The sequence below is a fragment of the Gasterosteus aculeatus genome, chromosome 21 (genome assembly GCF_964276395.1).
Source record: "Gasterosteus aculeatus chromosome 21, fGasAcu3.hap1.1, whole genome shotgun sequence".
Classification (NCBI taxonomy): domain Eukaryota; kingdom Metazoa; phylum Chordata; class Actinopteri; order Perciformes; family Gasterosteidae; genus Gasterosteus; species Gasterosteus aculeatus.
The window spans coordinates 18,272,414-18,289,087 of NC_135708.1; the positions used below are offsets into that span (position 1 = coordinate 18,272,414).

The following is a 16,674-nucleotide window of genomic DNA, read 5'->3' on the forward strand; positions in this document are numbered from 1 at the left end:
ATCCGGCCATCAGATGGAGCCGGAGGAGAGAAATGACCCGTCTGCTCTTTGCGCCTCGCGCCACAGCGCGAGGAAACGTCACTCGCAACGTTGTAGTTGTAAAGCCTGTAAAGCAAAGTGAAGCGCCACTCTGCCCCCTGCTGGCTACACGGGGGAATGTACTTTATATACCAACGTAACGTATTTCATTTCATTTCATTACATTACATTACATTATTATTTCAGTTCCCGGCAAAACGGTTAATTTCATGCTCAAAATCACACATTGTTAACTAAACACTATTTGTCATAACACAAAAATACACAAAACATCACCAAAACACCCACACATATTGTCTTCCAACAGGAACATTTAGGCAATCATAGCACAATGTCATAAAAACACCAACATCAGACAGAATTACTGTACAGTATGTGTCTCAGAACATAGATCATAAATCGGAATCAGTAAAGGCATTTTGTTTCTTAATGATTGACACATCTCAGTGGTAGTAGCTTTATAGAATGTACGGTTGCTGTATTGAAAAAAGCAGACAGATAATTGCTGCAGGCTTTATTTGCAACAGGACATTACTGCACGATATGCAATATAGCTGCCATTTATATTACTGTAAGTGAAAATACTACGTAAATGGAACCCTACGTAATCCCATCCGCCTGGTCTTCCGCATTTGGCCACACGTTATCATCCACATCACACTTGATATCTTCACTGGCGAGGCATCTTGGGAAAAGGGGAGTGTTGGAGCCATAATGCAGGTTTTGGGGCTTTTGTTCATGTTTAGGGAAACGCCAGATGATTTGGGACGTGCAGTTCCTGCATTTGACCACAGGGCGGCTCATTGCCGTGGAAATGCATTTAAGTGGGTGCTGTGAACACAGGTGAGGATGAGAAGCAGTCACCATGTCGACAATAGCCAGTTCCTGTCTTTCATTTACTGTGAACTGTATTGACACACAAGTGTATACGGACCAAACTGTGAATCATTTCGCATTGCTTTCAGACAGAATTCATTCAATCACCACATTTTTTAATCTGGGTCGGCTTTGAGCTAAAATTATTATTATTATACAATTAGCTTGGACTGATTTTTCTTTGATTTTCTATATTTCAAAATAATGACTGAGGAAATTGAAATTTGTCATCATTCTGATTTAAATATGCTTTTATCGGTTTTGAAAGCAGTGTGTTTTAACATATGAAAAGTATCCTGCAAATATACATTTTTTTCAGTTTATGGAGTATGAATGATAAAAGGATTTTGAAAAATTGGTGATTGAATGCATTTTGTCTAAAAGTAATGTAAGCAAAATGATTCAGTTTGTTGCATGTTTAACATTCTGGACAAAAAATTTCTGACTGGCAAATATGAGGCTTATTAAAGGGTTATTAAAACTCTTATCTTATCTGGTCATACATTAGCATTTAATGTAATTTAGTTTTTTTTGTATTATTATTCAAACGGTGAAGAGTTAACAGAATAAGAGCAGACAAGTCAAGAAACCACAAAGCCAGGTGAGGGAATGGTCCAAAATGAGTTTATGCTGCACCACAAATACATAAATGTTCTTATACTGTTTCATTCACGAATTCGGGTCAGCAATAAATAAAGACTTTTTATTATTATTATTATTATTATTATTATTGCATAACTGCATGAACTGCTTGAAAAGAAAAAATATATATAATGGAACAGATGTGGAAAAAGTCTAATTAATTAATTATTATATTATGGGACAGAACGAAGGGAGAAAACTGTAGTATGTATTTTATTTATATATTATAATGCGTCTTAGGGGCGATTTCTTACGTAAGTATAGATAACAGCAAGCAAGTCAGCAAGTGCACCAGCCCCCTCCCCGCGAATGAAAGCGCGGCTCCGCGCGACGTCTCATTGACAGCAAACAACCGGTCCAATGGGTGACACAGAGTCCTGTCTCCCGGAGGGGATATGCACGAGACGCCGCAACATCGGCATCGGCATCGCGGTCACGGTGATCATCGTGGTCGCCGTGGCGGTGACTGTGTCGATGCGCACGTTTAAGCGCGGCTTCATCCAGAGGTGCGAGAAATTCAAGGGGTGAGTATTTCAAAACTTCACGTGCATGTAGCGGTTTGTTGGGACAGGTCCCAAAGGCCGGTCTAAGAAGCGGTTTAGCCAATCAGTCCACATTCAGTCCTCCATTGGAGTTGTTTTGTGAAGAACGTATTTAAAAAGAAAAAAGAGCTCCATCAATAAAATCTCTACCGTTGTAAAGAAACTGTTTGAAAACTTGTAGTCATGTCCACATCATATCTAAAGTAGATATTGACTTGACTACAGTCAATAAGACAACAACATCAGGTCAATTAATCATTGATAAGAAGAGCAAGCAAAGCAAAACACACAAAACACACACCTGCGTGCTTCACAGGCCGCTCCACGAGCACGTTAACACTCGCCTCCATTGTGCGACTACCCTCCTACGATACTTTAACCTTTCCCAGCACAAAGGGGCCGATCAGCGTCGCTGAGACGTCTGCTTTGTTCTCCAGAACCGACTGTGAGAAGATCTGGGGCCTGTTTGAGGAGGCCTACGTGGGACGGGACCCTTCCAAAGTTCCCGTGGCAGCCTACGGGCCTTTGATCGCCGCCGCCCCCTTCACACCCAAATGCAACCAGGTGAACGCCGCTCGTCACGTGCGCGGTATCGCCTCTTAATCAATGCAGCACAATAGGTTCAACTTGTGTTCCGTTTCTGTTTTGACGGGTCGGGGGGGTTAGATGCTGTTCTGGAGCGATACGAAGGCTGTGGTCCGTGCCTTCACTAAGAAGAGAAAGTGTTTTGTGACCTTGGAGGACACCCTGCTGGGATCGGTGCTGGACAAGCAGACCTGGTGCGGAAAGGAGGACAGCAATGGTGAGACACTTTGTTTGTGCAGACAACATCATTGCAGACTATTATCTACTAAAAAATAGATTAAAAGATGAATGACGGAAGAAAAGTAGCGGCAGCTCTTTAACAATATATGTTAATGTGCAATATGATGTCATATATAAAATGAATGATTATTTAAAAAGGCTTTTCATGACGTTTGGATTGAAAAAGTTCCCAATATTGTCATGATCCTAAGACGCGGAAGCAGATATGCGAGTGAAAACCAAGTTTATTAGGTCAGAGTCAATGAATGCCTCCTGGTGGTGGGTGGCGCATGAGCGGGGAGGTCAGCCCGTAGCCCGGGGAGAGGGATGATGATGATGAGCACCGGATTAGAGGGATCCAGCGACGACAAACTCAGGAACACGGGAACACCATACAAAGCAGGAGACTGGCACGCCGACAGGAACACGACACACACGGGAGACATCAAACAACGATCTGACAATGAGAGGAGGGACACTGAGAGTCTTATTGGGTGGCGAAAAGAGCTACAGCTGGCACGCAAAGTGTGATCAGCTGTTCTGTTGATTACGCTGCTGACTCCGCCCACTTCACACAGCCCCACATAACACACGATACCAGGAGAGGGCGCTGGATTCATGAACCGTGACAAATATAGCCCAAACTCTTAAAGGAAGAAAAAATTACAAATGACACAGTTCTAGTAGATAAAAGTGTTTTCTATCATGCTGGTAGTGAGAGCATCTTCATCTTTGTAATAATAGCACACAAAATATCTCAAAAAATCACCAATCAAAAATCTCCATCCATTATTTCTATTAATAAAACATCATACAAGTTTCCTTAACAAAGACAAACGTGTACACACAATTTCCAGAACAGTATTACAAATTTTTTAAAATGTATAAATAAGTCTCTTATTGTCCGTCTCAGTACGTGACGTCTCAGGGCTCCTTTGTTCTTTTACTCAAGTGAACATAAGTGTCGTCTCTGTGCTCGTCGCTATAGAAACGTTTGCTACCGGCTGCCCAGGATGGGACGAATGTGAAACCAGCGCCGTTCGCTCCTTTTGGAACGGAGCCTCCGCTGCAGTAAGTCATCAACAAGGACTTTCTGGTTCTGGCAACAACACGACACACGTGTGCTCGAGCAGCGGCCACAATAACGCACACGTGGAGCACGAGGTCAAACACCTCCTGTGATCAGGAAGAGAGCGGAGGAGAGGAATCAGTCAGCCGGCCCGCTTCCTCATCAATGAGGCTTTGTGTCGGTCTCCATGGAGACGCACCGCCGGGCTCTCTCCTGCACGAGCCGACCCACACACACCAGAACCAACACACACCAGAACCTACACACACCGGAACCTACACACACCAGAACCTACACACACGAGAACCAACACACACCTGAACCAACACACACCAGAACCTACACACACCAGAACCCACACACACCAGAACCAACACACACCAGAACCTACACACACCGGAACCTACACAGTAAAATCGCCAGTGTTAATACAACACTTAAAGAGTCAATTTTAACACTACCTCAGTGAACATATGGTCCCTATCTACAGAGTGTTAAATGTACACTGAACACAGAGTTAAATTTCCAGAGTCAATTTTACTCTGGTAAGAGTTAAAATTTTACACTAGGTGCAGTGTAGTGTAATAATATTAACTCTAAGAAGTGTCAATCAAGTTTTACACTATGTAAGAAGTAACACCCATAGTGTTATTCACATGTAACACTAAAAGAAATAACCTTTCCAGTGTTAAACCTACTTTACACTATGTTGATTACGAAATCACTCCAAAGAGTGTTGATTTTTAACCAACTCCTACCAGTGTTGCATATCTACGCAGGGGGAAAAACACACAGACAATTGTATCCATACTGCAATACATATTTATTCCAAGTAAACATGAAATATTGGCATCAAAAGTAAACCTAAAACATGTAAAGCTCACATCTTATCACAGTGGCAAAGATCTTGGTTGGTGCTGGATGACAGGACTGTTTTGATCAACATGATGGTATCTGCAAAGACAGCAAACTGAAATCAACATTATGATCTACAACCCCATACAAGCTGACAACCTGAAAATACCCTATTTCAGCTTTAAAAATCACAAACACAACTACATTTTCGGTCAAGTACATCAACTTATTACTTACCACCAGAGCACCACAGTACATTAAAGAACAATCTGAAAGAAAAAAGGAAAATATACATATTAAGTAACTACGTAACTACGTAACTACGTAGACCCCTCCGCCGTAGCCTGACGTGCACCTCCGAAAAAATCTAACTGCGAGTCGAGTTGACGTGGATCGCAAGTGCTGTGATTGGTCCGCTCAGAACGTAATTTGCGGCAGTTGCTGACATTTTAAAGTATCGAAAGTGCACTTGCTCGTCCAGGTCCCTCAGTGGGTGAACCAGTGTTGTAAATTCACGTCTTCTCCGTAGCCTGCGCTTCAATATGAGCTTCGGCTCACCAAGGATTCGGCACCCGCAGAAACACACAGCCACACCCGCCGCCGCCGTAACGCGGAAGCATAAATTAAGCTTACAGCAGCTACAGCCATAGACATAAAGAATAGACATCGCCCGCTGCTGCCTAGTGGTGCTGACGAGCCGCGGGGCCGCCAGCTTGGACCGGTCACCCGCTCCTCTCAGTGCCAGCTGGCGCAACGAAGTGTCAGCGCGTCACTCGCTGAATACAAAAGCGGATGTTCACGGCATTTTGTAGGCATGACACCGAAAACATGATTCGGCGTATTTTAATATTCATAGTAGTCGTAACAGTAATAATATTCTGGTATATAATATAATAAAAAATATTTGTTTGCGCCTCAGCAGCCAATGCAGCGTCTACTCTTTATATGTCTATGGCTACAGCAGCAGCTAACGGGAACCGAGCCTCTCGGAGCCGCGGCTCCGTTCACGTTAACTGGGTCGACTCGGTGCATTCCGCCGTCTGCCGGTGAACTAGCGGGTCCTATGAGCACGTCCGCACGTCCGCGACATGTCCCGCTATGCTCGACCAAATTGTGACGTGACGCTAAAGCGATTTGCTCCGGCTCAAATAGAAATAATAAATATGACTGCTTCAACAAATTTTTGTCGTCATTTTACTGAAATAAATGTGCAAGCATGACACATAACACACCAGGACAGCTCGTCCTCGCTGACATTAACGTTACCTCGTGTCGTTTTTGTTCAGTTTGGTGTTGCGAGTTCAGACATGTGGCTGCTACATTTAAGCTAACCGCCGACCCGATAATCACGTTAGCCATTTGAAATTCGGTATTTGAAGACACGTACCCAACATTGACTAGTGTGGTGAATGAAAACGTCCCTTTATTCTTATACAGATTCTACTGGAATGAAGAAAAACAACGGGAATAGTTTATAGTAGAAAGACTTACCACAGTATTTGATGCGAGGAAGATGGCGATGCCAGAATCCACATTCTCAGTTTGACCGGGAAAGTTGGTGGGCGGGGCTCTCCAGAGTATTTTTAGTGATACTCTGGAAGGTATCTTGCTCTAATCAGTGTTGAATCAGGGCCTGAGAGAGTCAATAACACTGACAGAGTAAAACCTCTGTTAACTCCGATTATTTTCACCAACACTGGAAGTTTTCTGGTTCAATTTTACTCTGTCCATTGTTGGAAGAACTCCGGAAGAATTAAAATAGTTTGACACTGCCTTTTTGACACTGGCAAATTTACTGTGTACACATAAACCCAGAACCTACACACACCAGAACCTACACACAACAGAACCTACACACACCAGAACCAACACATAAACCCAGAACCTACACACACCAGAACCAACACACACCAGAACCTACACACACCGGAACCTACACATAAACCCAGAACCTACACACACCAGAACCCACACACACCAGAACCAACACATAAACCCAGAACCTACACACACCAGAACCCACACACACCAGAACCTACACACACCAGAACCAACACACACCAGAACCCACACACACCAGAACCAACACACACCTGAACCTACACACACCAGAACCCACACACACCTGAACCCACACACACCAGAACCTACACACACCAGAACCTACACACACCATGTTACAAATGCAACTCCGTCAGTACTAAATTAGGAAGCATTGCATGTTTGTGTAACTCCTGCATGAATCTTAAATGTCTTAATAAACTCTGCAAAAGAAGTCGTCAGGCAGTTGGAATCTAAGGTGCCGTCACGAGGAAAGTCCAGGACCGGACATTTAAAGTACTACTTTCTTCATAAAAAAATGAAAAAGGCCTTGGGGAGAAACACGGACGGGGAACACAAGCAAACAAACTCAGCGCCATAAACAAGACACTCAGCAGCACCGTAGGAAACCCAGTCAATGAACCGACACAGGACAAGAGACGCACGGTTTAAAGACACTGGGACGGTGCAGGTGATTGGACGCGGGAGACAATCGCCCACAGGAGAACACACCAGGGCAGGAAGTGATGCTAACCCAGGGGGCAGGAAACTACTAAATGAAACAGGAAACAAACCCACACCGTGACAGCTGCATTTCCTCTAAAGTCGTCCTCTCGCTCAGTTTGCAGACGCCGCCTGCGGCGACGTCACAGTGATGCTCAACGGGGCCGCCGCCACGCCGTTCTATGATAAAAGGTGGGTGCTCTGCTCCTCCTGCCAAATAGAACTACCGTTAGCATGTCTTTACATTCTCATGAGATTGATTTTGTGGGTTATGTGTTACATGTTATGCCTGGTTTTCAAAAAATTACTGAATCACAGTTTTGTTTTAAAATCGTATGATTCTGCTCCAATTTTTTTTAAATGGGTGTAGATATGTTTTAATTATTAGATACTTTGATAAAAAAGGTCAGCAAGAAATTAAACACAATTAAATAAAGCGTGTTGTTGTGGCTGGAATGTTATGTCCCTTAATAAAGGATTTAAAAATAATAAGAAGCCAAACTTCTGAATATCAAGTCCATGAAACATGTGCAAGTCATTTTCTTTGATATCCCCTGTGTTGTTCTTGTTGTTGTTGTTGTTGTTGTTGTTGTTGTCTCCCACCTTGCTGAGTAACAGCTGCTATTTTGTCCTCGCTGTCAGTGTGTTTGCGACCATCGAGGTGCCGCGGTTCTACTCCCCCAGGGTGCGAAGCCTGAACGTCGTCCTGGTCACAAAGAAGAACTCGGTGTAAGATTTCTGCCTTTTGGATCTTCAATACCGAATGTGTTGAGTGCGTAAAGAATCCGAGTCATTAGTCGATCCTTAAGTCACGTTTTCTGTTCCTTCTTCAGCACGAGCTGCGAGAACGAGTCTTTGAAGGACTTGCAGAGGAAGCTGGATGGAGGAATTACGTACAGCTGCAAGGCAGTGCCTGAGTACGTACAGCGTGTTTGTGTGAGAGGGCGTCTCCATGTGTCCAGTGTGTGGACCCCATGTCTCTCTCTCTCTCTCTCTCTCTCTCTCTGCAGGGCTCAGATCAACGACTGCATCCCAGATCCGGAGAATGCCTGTGCAGTCTGTTGGTGAACTAAACAAAGTAATTAAAGATGAAGCGATGTGCCGTAAATTCTTTTTGTACCTGGGGCAGTTTGACTTAATGTGTAAAGGAATGTGCCACCTTTTGTGAAACATGATAATACACCTTTTCAAAATGTTTCATTACATCTTAAGGGTAATGGGGATCTGGGGATCAGGTTGATTGGGGACTTTAAATTGCCCGTAGGTGAATGTGAGTGTGAATGGTTGTATGTGCCTGTGTAGCCCTGCGATTGGCTGGCGACCAATTCAGGTTGAACCCCGTCTTTCGCCCGAAGTTGGCTGGGATGGACTCCAGCCCCCCTGCAACCCTGTGTGCAGGATAAGCGGTTTGACGATGGATGGATGGATATTTATACACAAATGGAGGTAAATTAAAGTTGGACAGAGACAGAGCTGAGCACACACACGCTGCTATGTGCTCTTTAATTTCAATGTTAGAATCAAAGCTTTGAGTCTGGTTCAAACGCTCCACCCTCTGCTCCTCCGTCACCGTCTGGTACGCTGCAGCCACGGCCGAGGACCAGAGCCGGCTGCGAATTGATAGAAATTAGTAAATTTTTGTATAGATATCATTCACGAATTAGGGTCGGCAATAAATAAACAAAGACTTATTATTGCATAGAAGGAACTGCATGACTTTCAACTGAAAGAAAAAAAATATTATATATATATATACTGTATATAATTGAACAGATGTACAAAAGGTCTAAATAATGAATTTATCGTTTTTTATTATTATTATTATGTGACAGAAGGACACAAGAAGACTCAGTAGGTAGTTCATTTATATATTTTTATGTCAATATTTTTTTAGCATTTATTTCACCCCAATATTTATAAAGAATGCTGGATTTATTTAAGCAAATGCAAAAATATTTTCATGGGGAGATTTCTTACTTAAGTAACACTCTAGTAATACCCTTGAACAAGAACATTATTTATACGTCTTATGTTAGGGATTTAAGCAGAAGAGCACGCATAGCGGTAGAAATTATAATAAGTAGGATAATGATTAGTGCATTTCAGTGTCCGCTCTTTACCACATAACATTAACGGTAGTGGAAGCATCTCTACAAAAGTATGAAAAATAATAATTTACAACAACAACATATTTACAACTTTCTTGTTTATTAGAACAGTATAAGTTTGAGCAAAAATAGCATCCAAACAACAAATTCAAACATTCAAGCCAAAATAAAATATACAAGTCAAAATAGAATGGATAGGTTGATAATTTGTAAAGAGAATTAAATAAAAAATACCCCATATTAATACAAAAAACTTGAACGAGAGTGAGACACAGACATGGTTGGGTGGTCAGTGAGTGAATGACTGAAATATGAAGAATTGTGTGTGTGTGTGTGTGTGTGTTACATGCCAGACGGGGACGGTCTGCATGTGTTCTTGTCGTTCTCCCTCCTGCTCATTGGTTTCTCTCCCTCAGTGATTATGCTGATTGGCCAACTCCAGACACAGGTGGAAAGCAATCAGCAGTTCCGGTGGCAGTCCATAAAGGAAGACTCCTGAGAAGTGAAAGGGGGGGTGTTCTGTGCTGCGGGTGGTGGCCAGTCTTCCTGTACGTGAGCTTTAGCTGGCTGCTAGCAAAACTGGAGTTTTGTAAGGTGGAGGTTGAGGACCTTAGTAAGTTGGGGTACCCTGTACATTCTTGCACGTAGGTATACCTTTGTATAGACACACTAGGTGTAGTGGTTGTTGCCTCCTGTGTAACGTTTTCCTTTAGTCCTTTTTTAGAGAAGGAGGTAAGGTATTTTGTTTGACTTGTTTTGGATGAAGAGCCAGTGGTGAGCTAGGCCTCGTTTTGTTATATTCATTTCATTTGTTTGGCACAACCTGTAGGTCCCATCTTCCACCATCTCCCTCCCTCTTGTTGGGAGCCATCTTTTCTGGTAAAGTGCCCTTGAAGTCTTCTACCAGTATTAATTGTCGAAGGGACTCAAAATTATCCTTTACTTCACTGGCAGCACACCATTTATCAAACAGTACCCCTTTCTCTCTAGCAAACTCCACAAAAGTTTGTTCACTAGTCTTTTTATGGTTCCTGAACTTTTGTCGGTATGCCTCAGGCACGAGCTCATAGGCACGCAAAATTGCCTCCTTGAGCATTTCATACTTCAAACACTCTTCTAATGAAAGAGATGACACAACCTCCTGGGCTTTACCCACCAGTTTACATTGAAGCAATATCGGCCACATGTCCTTGGGCCAGACCAGGGCAGTAGCTATTCTCTCAAAAGCGTTGAAGTAGGAGTCAACCTCAGACTCCCGAAATGTTGGCACAAGTGCAATGTTCTTGCTGACATCAAAACCTGTTTGGTTGTGGCTGGTATGGGAAGATTTTGAGGTGTGTGTCGACTGTGGTCCCGCAGCAATTCTCATGGCCTCTATGTCCAGCTGACGCAGCTTGACTTCTTTTTCAGCCGCTATCTCCAGCCTGCGTACCTGTAATTGAAGATCATAGTCTGCTTTACGCACCATTTCCTTTTCCTGGGCTTCGAGCTGAAGGCGGGCTAGGCGGACCTTCAGCCTGGCATCGCTTACTTTCCTTGTTTGGTCACATTTGGAATGTGCAAATAACATTCAGATCTCTACTCACAATGTACTCCTATCAGTACTTTCAAGTAAGCTATCTGGCCCCGGTGATGGCAGGTGCACAAATCAGCTGGACAATTTGTCTAAGCTGTAATGCAAGTTGCCACACTTCATTTTCAACTGGACTTTGAATCTCTCTGTGTCACCTATCAAGACTGGCAGGACCCTGAGTAGCATCCAATTCTGGACAGCAGAATTTATTTGCAAGTAAGTGAACTCCTTCTGTTCAATGACACGGCTGATATACAATGACCAGGTCATATGATACCATACCTTCAAAAAGATCATGGCCCAAGCAAGGCGGTAAACCAGGATTACAAACATGAAAAAGTTAATTGAACTTGAAATCATATTTAACATCAATAGATGAGTCTAAATCATTTGCAATTATTGGATGCACATTATTTTCATATATGGGATAAATGTTGCACGATCTATGTAACAAAATCTTCAAAAGTGAGTTTTCAATTGTTACGGCTGCCGACGGCAACCTCAGGTGAACAGGGAGTCAGGCTGCAACCTCCCACGACGCAGAGGGAAGACCGAAGCGGATCCGCCTGGAAGACTCCCAGCCAACCAGAAGAGGGCATTGGAGTGCGCGCCAGGCTTAAAAGGCCAAACGAATTGCAGCTGGGGGCGGCTACCAGATCCAGAGAGTGACTGTGAGAGCGAGGAAGAGGGCCAGGGCCAGGCACCACTGAAACACTGCACCTCACAGAACGTGTGTTAGCCACATTAGGAGCAGGGGTGCCATTGGGATGTATCTTTATGTTTTGGTTAATGTAAGTAAGGATTTTTGTTACTTGTTGGTTTTGTCATAGTCTTCCTTCTGAAGGTCTCCTTTTGTTCTATTCGGTTTTTGATTTACACGGCACCCCCGGCCCCTTCCCTCAGTTTGTACGCTCTTGTGTTTGATTCTTGTCTCCAAGAATAAATATTCTTTTCCACCCAACAAAAAAGTCTGGGTTTATGTATGCGTCCGTCTCCCCCTAGCGACTGGACGTAACACAATGAAACCACCGATGTTGTGTAATCCCAGATTATCTCTAGCATAGAGTGCCTTTCACCTGCCCATCCAGCGTGGCTATCCCATTATCCTCTCCATTTCTGAGATCTGCAACAAGTGTTATCTAAAGGCTTTTTCTTGGCCAAAGTACTTGTAATCCTGGTCCCCACATAGCAGAGCCACTACATGAGACCTGTTATGAGGTGCTATACTGGCAAGACTAACGTACACTGCAAGAACTTTATGCTTCTTTTTGCCTGAGCCAAGTGGTTTGGCAACTTCAAATGTATCCTGATATAGTACCAAACCCAAGGCATCATCTGATTGAAACAACAAATTACTTGTCATATTACTACGATCCCATACATCCCCAAAATGTCTTTTGGTCCATAACAAGACAGCATCTGCTGCTTTTGTGCATGAACTTGCTGTCTGACTGAGTCACACTGAAGAAGTGACTGACGAGGTGCATACTGAACAAAGCATTCCTTTCCAGATTCATTCTGCCCAAGATAAAAAAAAACATAGTTGTCTTTAGAGTATAAGTGTTGCAAACCCCAAAAAGATCATGTGATTTCAAGGCATCTTAAACATTACATTACATTACATTACATGTCATTTAGCGGACGCTTTTATCCAAAGCGACGTACAATAAGTGCATTCAACCATAGGGTACAAACTCAGAACAAGAAACAAGAAAGTGCAATTTCCTCAAATAAGCCAATTTACAATTTGCTATAGATGAGTGACGTTACAAGTACAATTTAAGTGCTACAATTTGTTAGTCTTTAGTCGAGGTAGAGTCTGAAGAGGTGTGTCTTTAGTTTGCGGTGGAAGATGTGAAGGCTCTCTGCGGTCCTGATGTCTTTAGAGAGCTCGTTCCACCATTTCGGCGCAAGGACAGCGAAGAGTCGAGACCTAGTCGAGTGTTTTGCTCTCAGTGAGGGAGGGACGAGTAGTTTTGCAGATGCAGAGCGGAGAGTGCGGGTTGGGATGTTTGACCATGTCCTGGATGTAAGCTGGACCCGATCCATTCACAGCATGGTACGTGAGCACCAATGTTTTGAACTGGATGCGGGCGGCCACCGGTAGCCAGTGAAGAGAGCGGAGGAGTGGAGTAGTGTGGGAGAATATCGGAAGGTTGAGAACCAGTCAAGCTGCTGCATTCATTCGGTTGATTTTCAGATGGTGGGCGGACATCCACTGAGAGATGTCAGTTAGACAGGCAGAGATCCGAGCCGCCACCTGGGTGTCCGAGTGAGGAAAGCGTAAACATTCTTAACGTCACCATCAGGAATCCTTAAAGTTGCCAGCTTTTCCTCAGTTTATGAAAACTGAAACAGATGAGATTGACTCATGTCATGCACTGCCTGGACATCTGATGCTCGGTGTAACTGTAGATGAGAGCAACAACTTAGCTTGAAGTTTAAAGTAAAACAAAGTTCAAAGTTCTTCAGGAAAAGTGGCCCATCTGTGCTTTCTGGAAACACTTCTTCCTGGTCTCTTTCTGTGTCATCATTAAGATTGGAAGCCTCTGCTTCTCCATGAGAGCCCCCTGCTTGCTCAACAGTATTCTCTCATTAGCGTTACCTCTATCTGATGTTGTCGGGCTTAAAAGATTATCAACTGCACAGCGTTTATGTGTTCTTGACAAGTCTGATGAAAATGTGGATATCCGATATCTCAGTAAAAACTTTACAACAGTTTTGGAATTGGACATAAGACTGGTCTTGAGTGAGTTTTGGAGGTTAGATTAACTGTTTGGCCAAAATTAATCTTTGTAATCTACTGTTTGAAGACTTTTGAAAATGTGGTTTCAGTATTGAACAATCCTTGCTAGCAATTGAAAAAACAGGTGCATTGTTTGCCTCTGAAATGTGAAATTACCTCAAAGAAATGTATTATCTATGTAGCTGAGGGTTTATGGTGTGCAATTGAAAACAACGTAATATCAGTGCAGTGAAAGCCGCATTGTTTGCCTCTGAAATGTATATTGCAGGTGCAATACAAGTACCTCAAATAAATGTATAGCCGAGGGTTTATGATGTGCAATTGAAAGGTACATGGCACAACGCACATGTTCAGCGAGTGCACCACTGCCCCCCCCCCCCCCCCCCCTCCCCCCATCCTCATCCCTCGTCGCGGTTGCCGTGGCGTTGCCTCTGGCGTTTTGGGCTGAAAATGTGCACATTCCAGAGCATTTTCATTATGATGTGTGAGGAGTTCAAAGGGTGCGCTTAATAAAACTTCACATGCATGTAGCGGTTAGTGTAAGATAAACCACGCAACACTGAAAGTGAGAGTTCAGTTGGGAAAACAGTTACATGTTAAACATTTACAGGAAGTAAGCATACTAAGGTTAAGGGTCCAAGTGTTGCTACGGTCTGGCTCCTCCACCACAACAAGTGACGGATGATTACGGCAATTAAGGTTTTTTAACAAAAAAAGTTGATTACATAAATATAAACCAGACTTTTGAAAAAAAACGGCATTGATGGAAGAGAGGCTTGTCGCCCCCCCAGTCGCACCGGGTGTCTTCAGGAAGAATGGGGCCCCGACACATCAGGTTGGGCGTCTCTTAAAGGCTGGCTGCGCTGGCCAGCCGCCTCCAATCTGGTAAACAGCCTCACCCTCCAACCACCCAGGAACATGCAAGACAGACAGACACACACCAACGGTCCTGGGACCCTCACAGTATGCATGAAACGGCAGTCTAACAGGGCTAAAAGGTCATTTCTGGGGAGAGTTTCTTAGCTTGCATTAGACGGGCAGGTGACACTTTTTTTTAATTATATTTTCCATCCCATTCATATCAATCAGTGAGTTTTGGATGAACAAACGGATGGATTGATAACTCTAGTAATCCACGATAGAAATGCTCTTGTGCAGCATTCAGCAAATAAACCGCACTTCAAAACACACAAATCCCACCTGCGTGCTTCACGGGCCGCTGCACGAGCGCGTTACCACTCGCCTCCATTGTGCAACTACCCTCCTATACCGATAAACAAAGGTACCTTTCTCCTTTATCTTCCAGATACGACTGTCAGAAGATCTGGGGCCTGTTTGAGCGGGCCCACGTGGGACGGGACCCTTGTGAAGTTCCTGTGGAAGCCTTCAAGCCTTTGATCGGCGCCGTGCCTTTCACACCCGAATGCAACCCGGGTAAACATCATCACGTTCACGCGTTCGCCTCTTAATCAATGCAACGCAATAGGTTCAACTTCTGTTTTGTGACCTTGCAGGACACCCTGCTGGGATCGGTGATGAGTAATCCTCTGTGGAATAGAGGATTTATAAGGAGGTAACGTGCTTTTCTAAATCCGTGGACAATGTCTCCTCACTTCCCCTGCAGAGCACCAGCTTTCCCTCATTGGTCAGGTGAAGTTGGCGCATGTTGCATGTGAAGGAGTACATTGTTTGCCTCTGTATACTATATACTACCAATACTGCAGGTGCAATACAACTACCTCAAAAAACGTTTATAGTACGTCTTTACTTAGTAATACAACAATAGACACGTGTTCCCTTTTTATCTTTCCATCTCCCCCTTTACAATAAAAGCATCTACACTGCAACACCAGTGAAATAATAGCTCACATCTACATTATTTATTTGGCACCCTCGCAACTTACTTCGGACAGCCTGCGTGGCCACGGGCACAACGCACGTGCACGAGCGCACCGGCCCCCCTCCTCTCACAGTTTTTTTCAATCGCTAACGAGCGTTTGTCCAAACAGTTGTCACATTTTTAAAACTCTAAACACAATTATCACAGCATCGGTGTTTTGTGGCCATACCATTCACACATTTCATGTCGTTTTCACACAATATGCAGTCAGTCAACACATGTCCACAACATTTTTCTTAACAGACAAGCCATACCTCCCAACAAAACGATGGATTGTTTTAGTAGTATTCACAAATGTTAACACACTATCCCACAATACCAAAAACAATATTCCAACCCGTAGATACAGTATAAAAACCTCTGCTTCTGCAATGATATCAGTTCAAAAACAATATATCTCAGCTCTTCCACCCTCTGGGGAAAGAGGAAAGCTCCTCAATTATGATCAAGAGCTTGCCATTGTAGAAATGGTTATTGCAAATAATGCAATTAAACTGCATGAAATTAAAATTACAATTGTGGAGGACCATGAGATATTTGCCAATATAGAAAGCATCAGCCTCACAACCATTACGCGGACATTGTCCAAACACAGAGTGCGGATGAAGCAGCTCTACACTGTTCCCTTTGAGAGGAACAGTGAGAGAGTCAAGGAGCTACGACGACAATATGTCCAGGTATAGTGTATATTCAATTCAATGTCCAGTTATATAAGCTTTGCACTTTGCAAGTAGGTAACCTACACAGTAATGGGTTACAGTACAGTTTGGTAGACACTAATGGCATGACATAAACTTTGTTTCAGAGAGTTATGGAAGTGGAGGCCAACCAGACCCCATTTACATCGCTGAGGCAGGATTCAATCTGTCCAAAAGGCGTCGACGTGGACGAAATATAATTGGAAAAAGGGCCACAGTTGATGTGCCAGGACAGAGAGGGGCAAACATTACTATGTGTGGAGCAATGTCAAATGCAG

At 43.5% G+C, this 16,674-nt stretch overlaps 1 protein-coding gene and 1 long non-coding RNA gene across 4 annotated transcripts; one reads left to right on the forward strand and one right to left on the reverse strand.

Moving 5' to 3' along the window:
- Window positions 1-1,900: 1,900 nt before the first annotated feature.
- Window positions 1,901-9,854, forward strand: LOC144390076 (ADP-ribosyl cyclase/cyclic ADP-ribose hydrolase 1-like). 2 transcript variants are annotated; one of them, XM_078096096.1, is made up of 9 exons: window positions 1,901-2,081; window positions 2,537-2,663; window positions 2,766-2,901; window positions 3,892-3,974; window positions 7,490-7,563; window positions 8,014-8,100; window positions 8,205-8,288; window positions 8,382-8,449; window positions 8,674-9,854. In XM_078096096.1, exons 1-8 carry the CDS (start codon window positions 1,918-1,920, stop codon window positions 8,437-8,439), a joined length of 813 nt encoding a protein of 270 aa, XP_077952222.1. In that variant the 5' UTR covers window positions 1,901-1,917; the 3' UTR covers window positions 8,440-8,449; window positions 8,674-9,854. The 2 variants fall into 2 exon arrangements, with proteins under 2 accessions (XP_077952222.1, XP_077952221.1); XM_078096095.1 differs by lacking the exon at window positions 8,674-9,854 and having other exon boundaries at window positions 8,382-8,592.
- On the reverse strand, window positions 4,772-6,306 carry LOC144390078 (uncharacterized). 2 transcript variants are annotated; one of them, XR_013454146.1, is made up of 3 exons: window positions 5,386-6,306; window positions 5,065-5,096; window positions 4,772-4,926 (listed from the first exon to the last, which is right to left on the reverse strand). It is a non-coding gene; the product is annotated as an uncharacterized LOC144390078 (long non-coding RNA). The 2 variants fall into 2 exon arrangements; XR_013454145.1 differs by lacking the exon at window positions 5,386-6,306 and having other exon boundaries at window positions 5,065-5,144.
- Window positions 9,855-16,674: the final 6,820 nt, after the last annotated feature.

Excerpts from the sequence above, each read along its gene's own strand:
- LOC144390076 (XM_078096096.1), top strand. The coding sequence starts at position 1,918 with ATGGGTGACACAGAGTCCTGTCTCCCGGAGGGGATATGCACGAGACGC. Across the intron at positions 2,082-2,536 it reads AGGTGCGAGAAATTCAAGGG|AACCGACTGTGAGAAGATCT; the intron begins GTGAGTATTTCA and ends TTTGTTCTCCAG. Across the intron at positions 8,289-8,381 it reads AGCTGCAAGGCAGTGCCTGA|GGCTCAGATCAACGACTGCA; the intron begins GTACGTACAGCG and ends CTCTCTCTGCAG.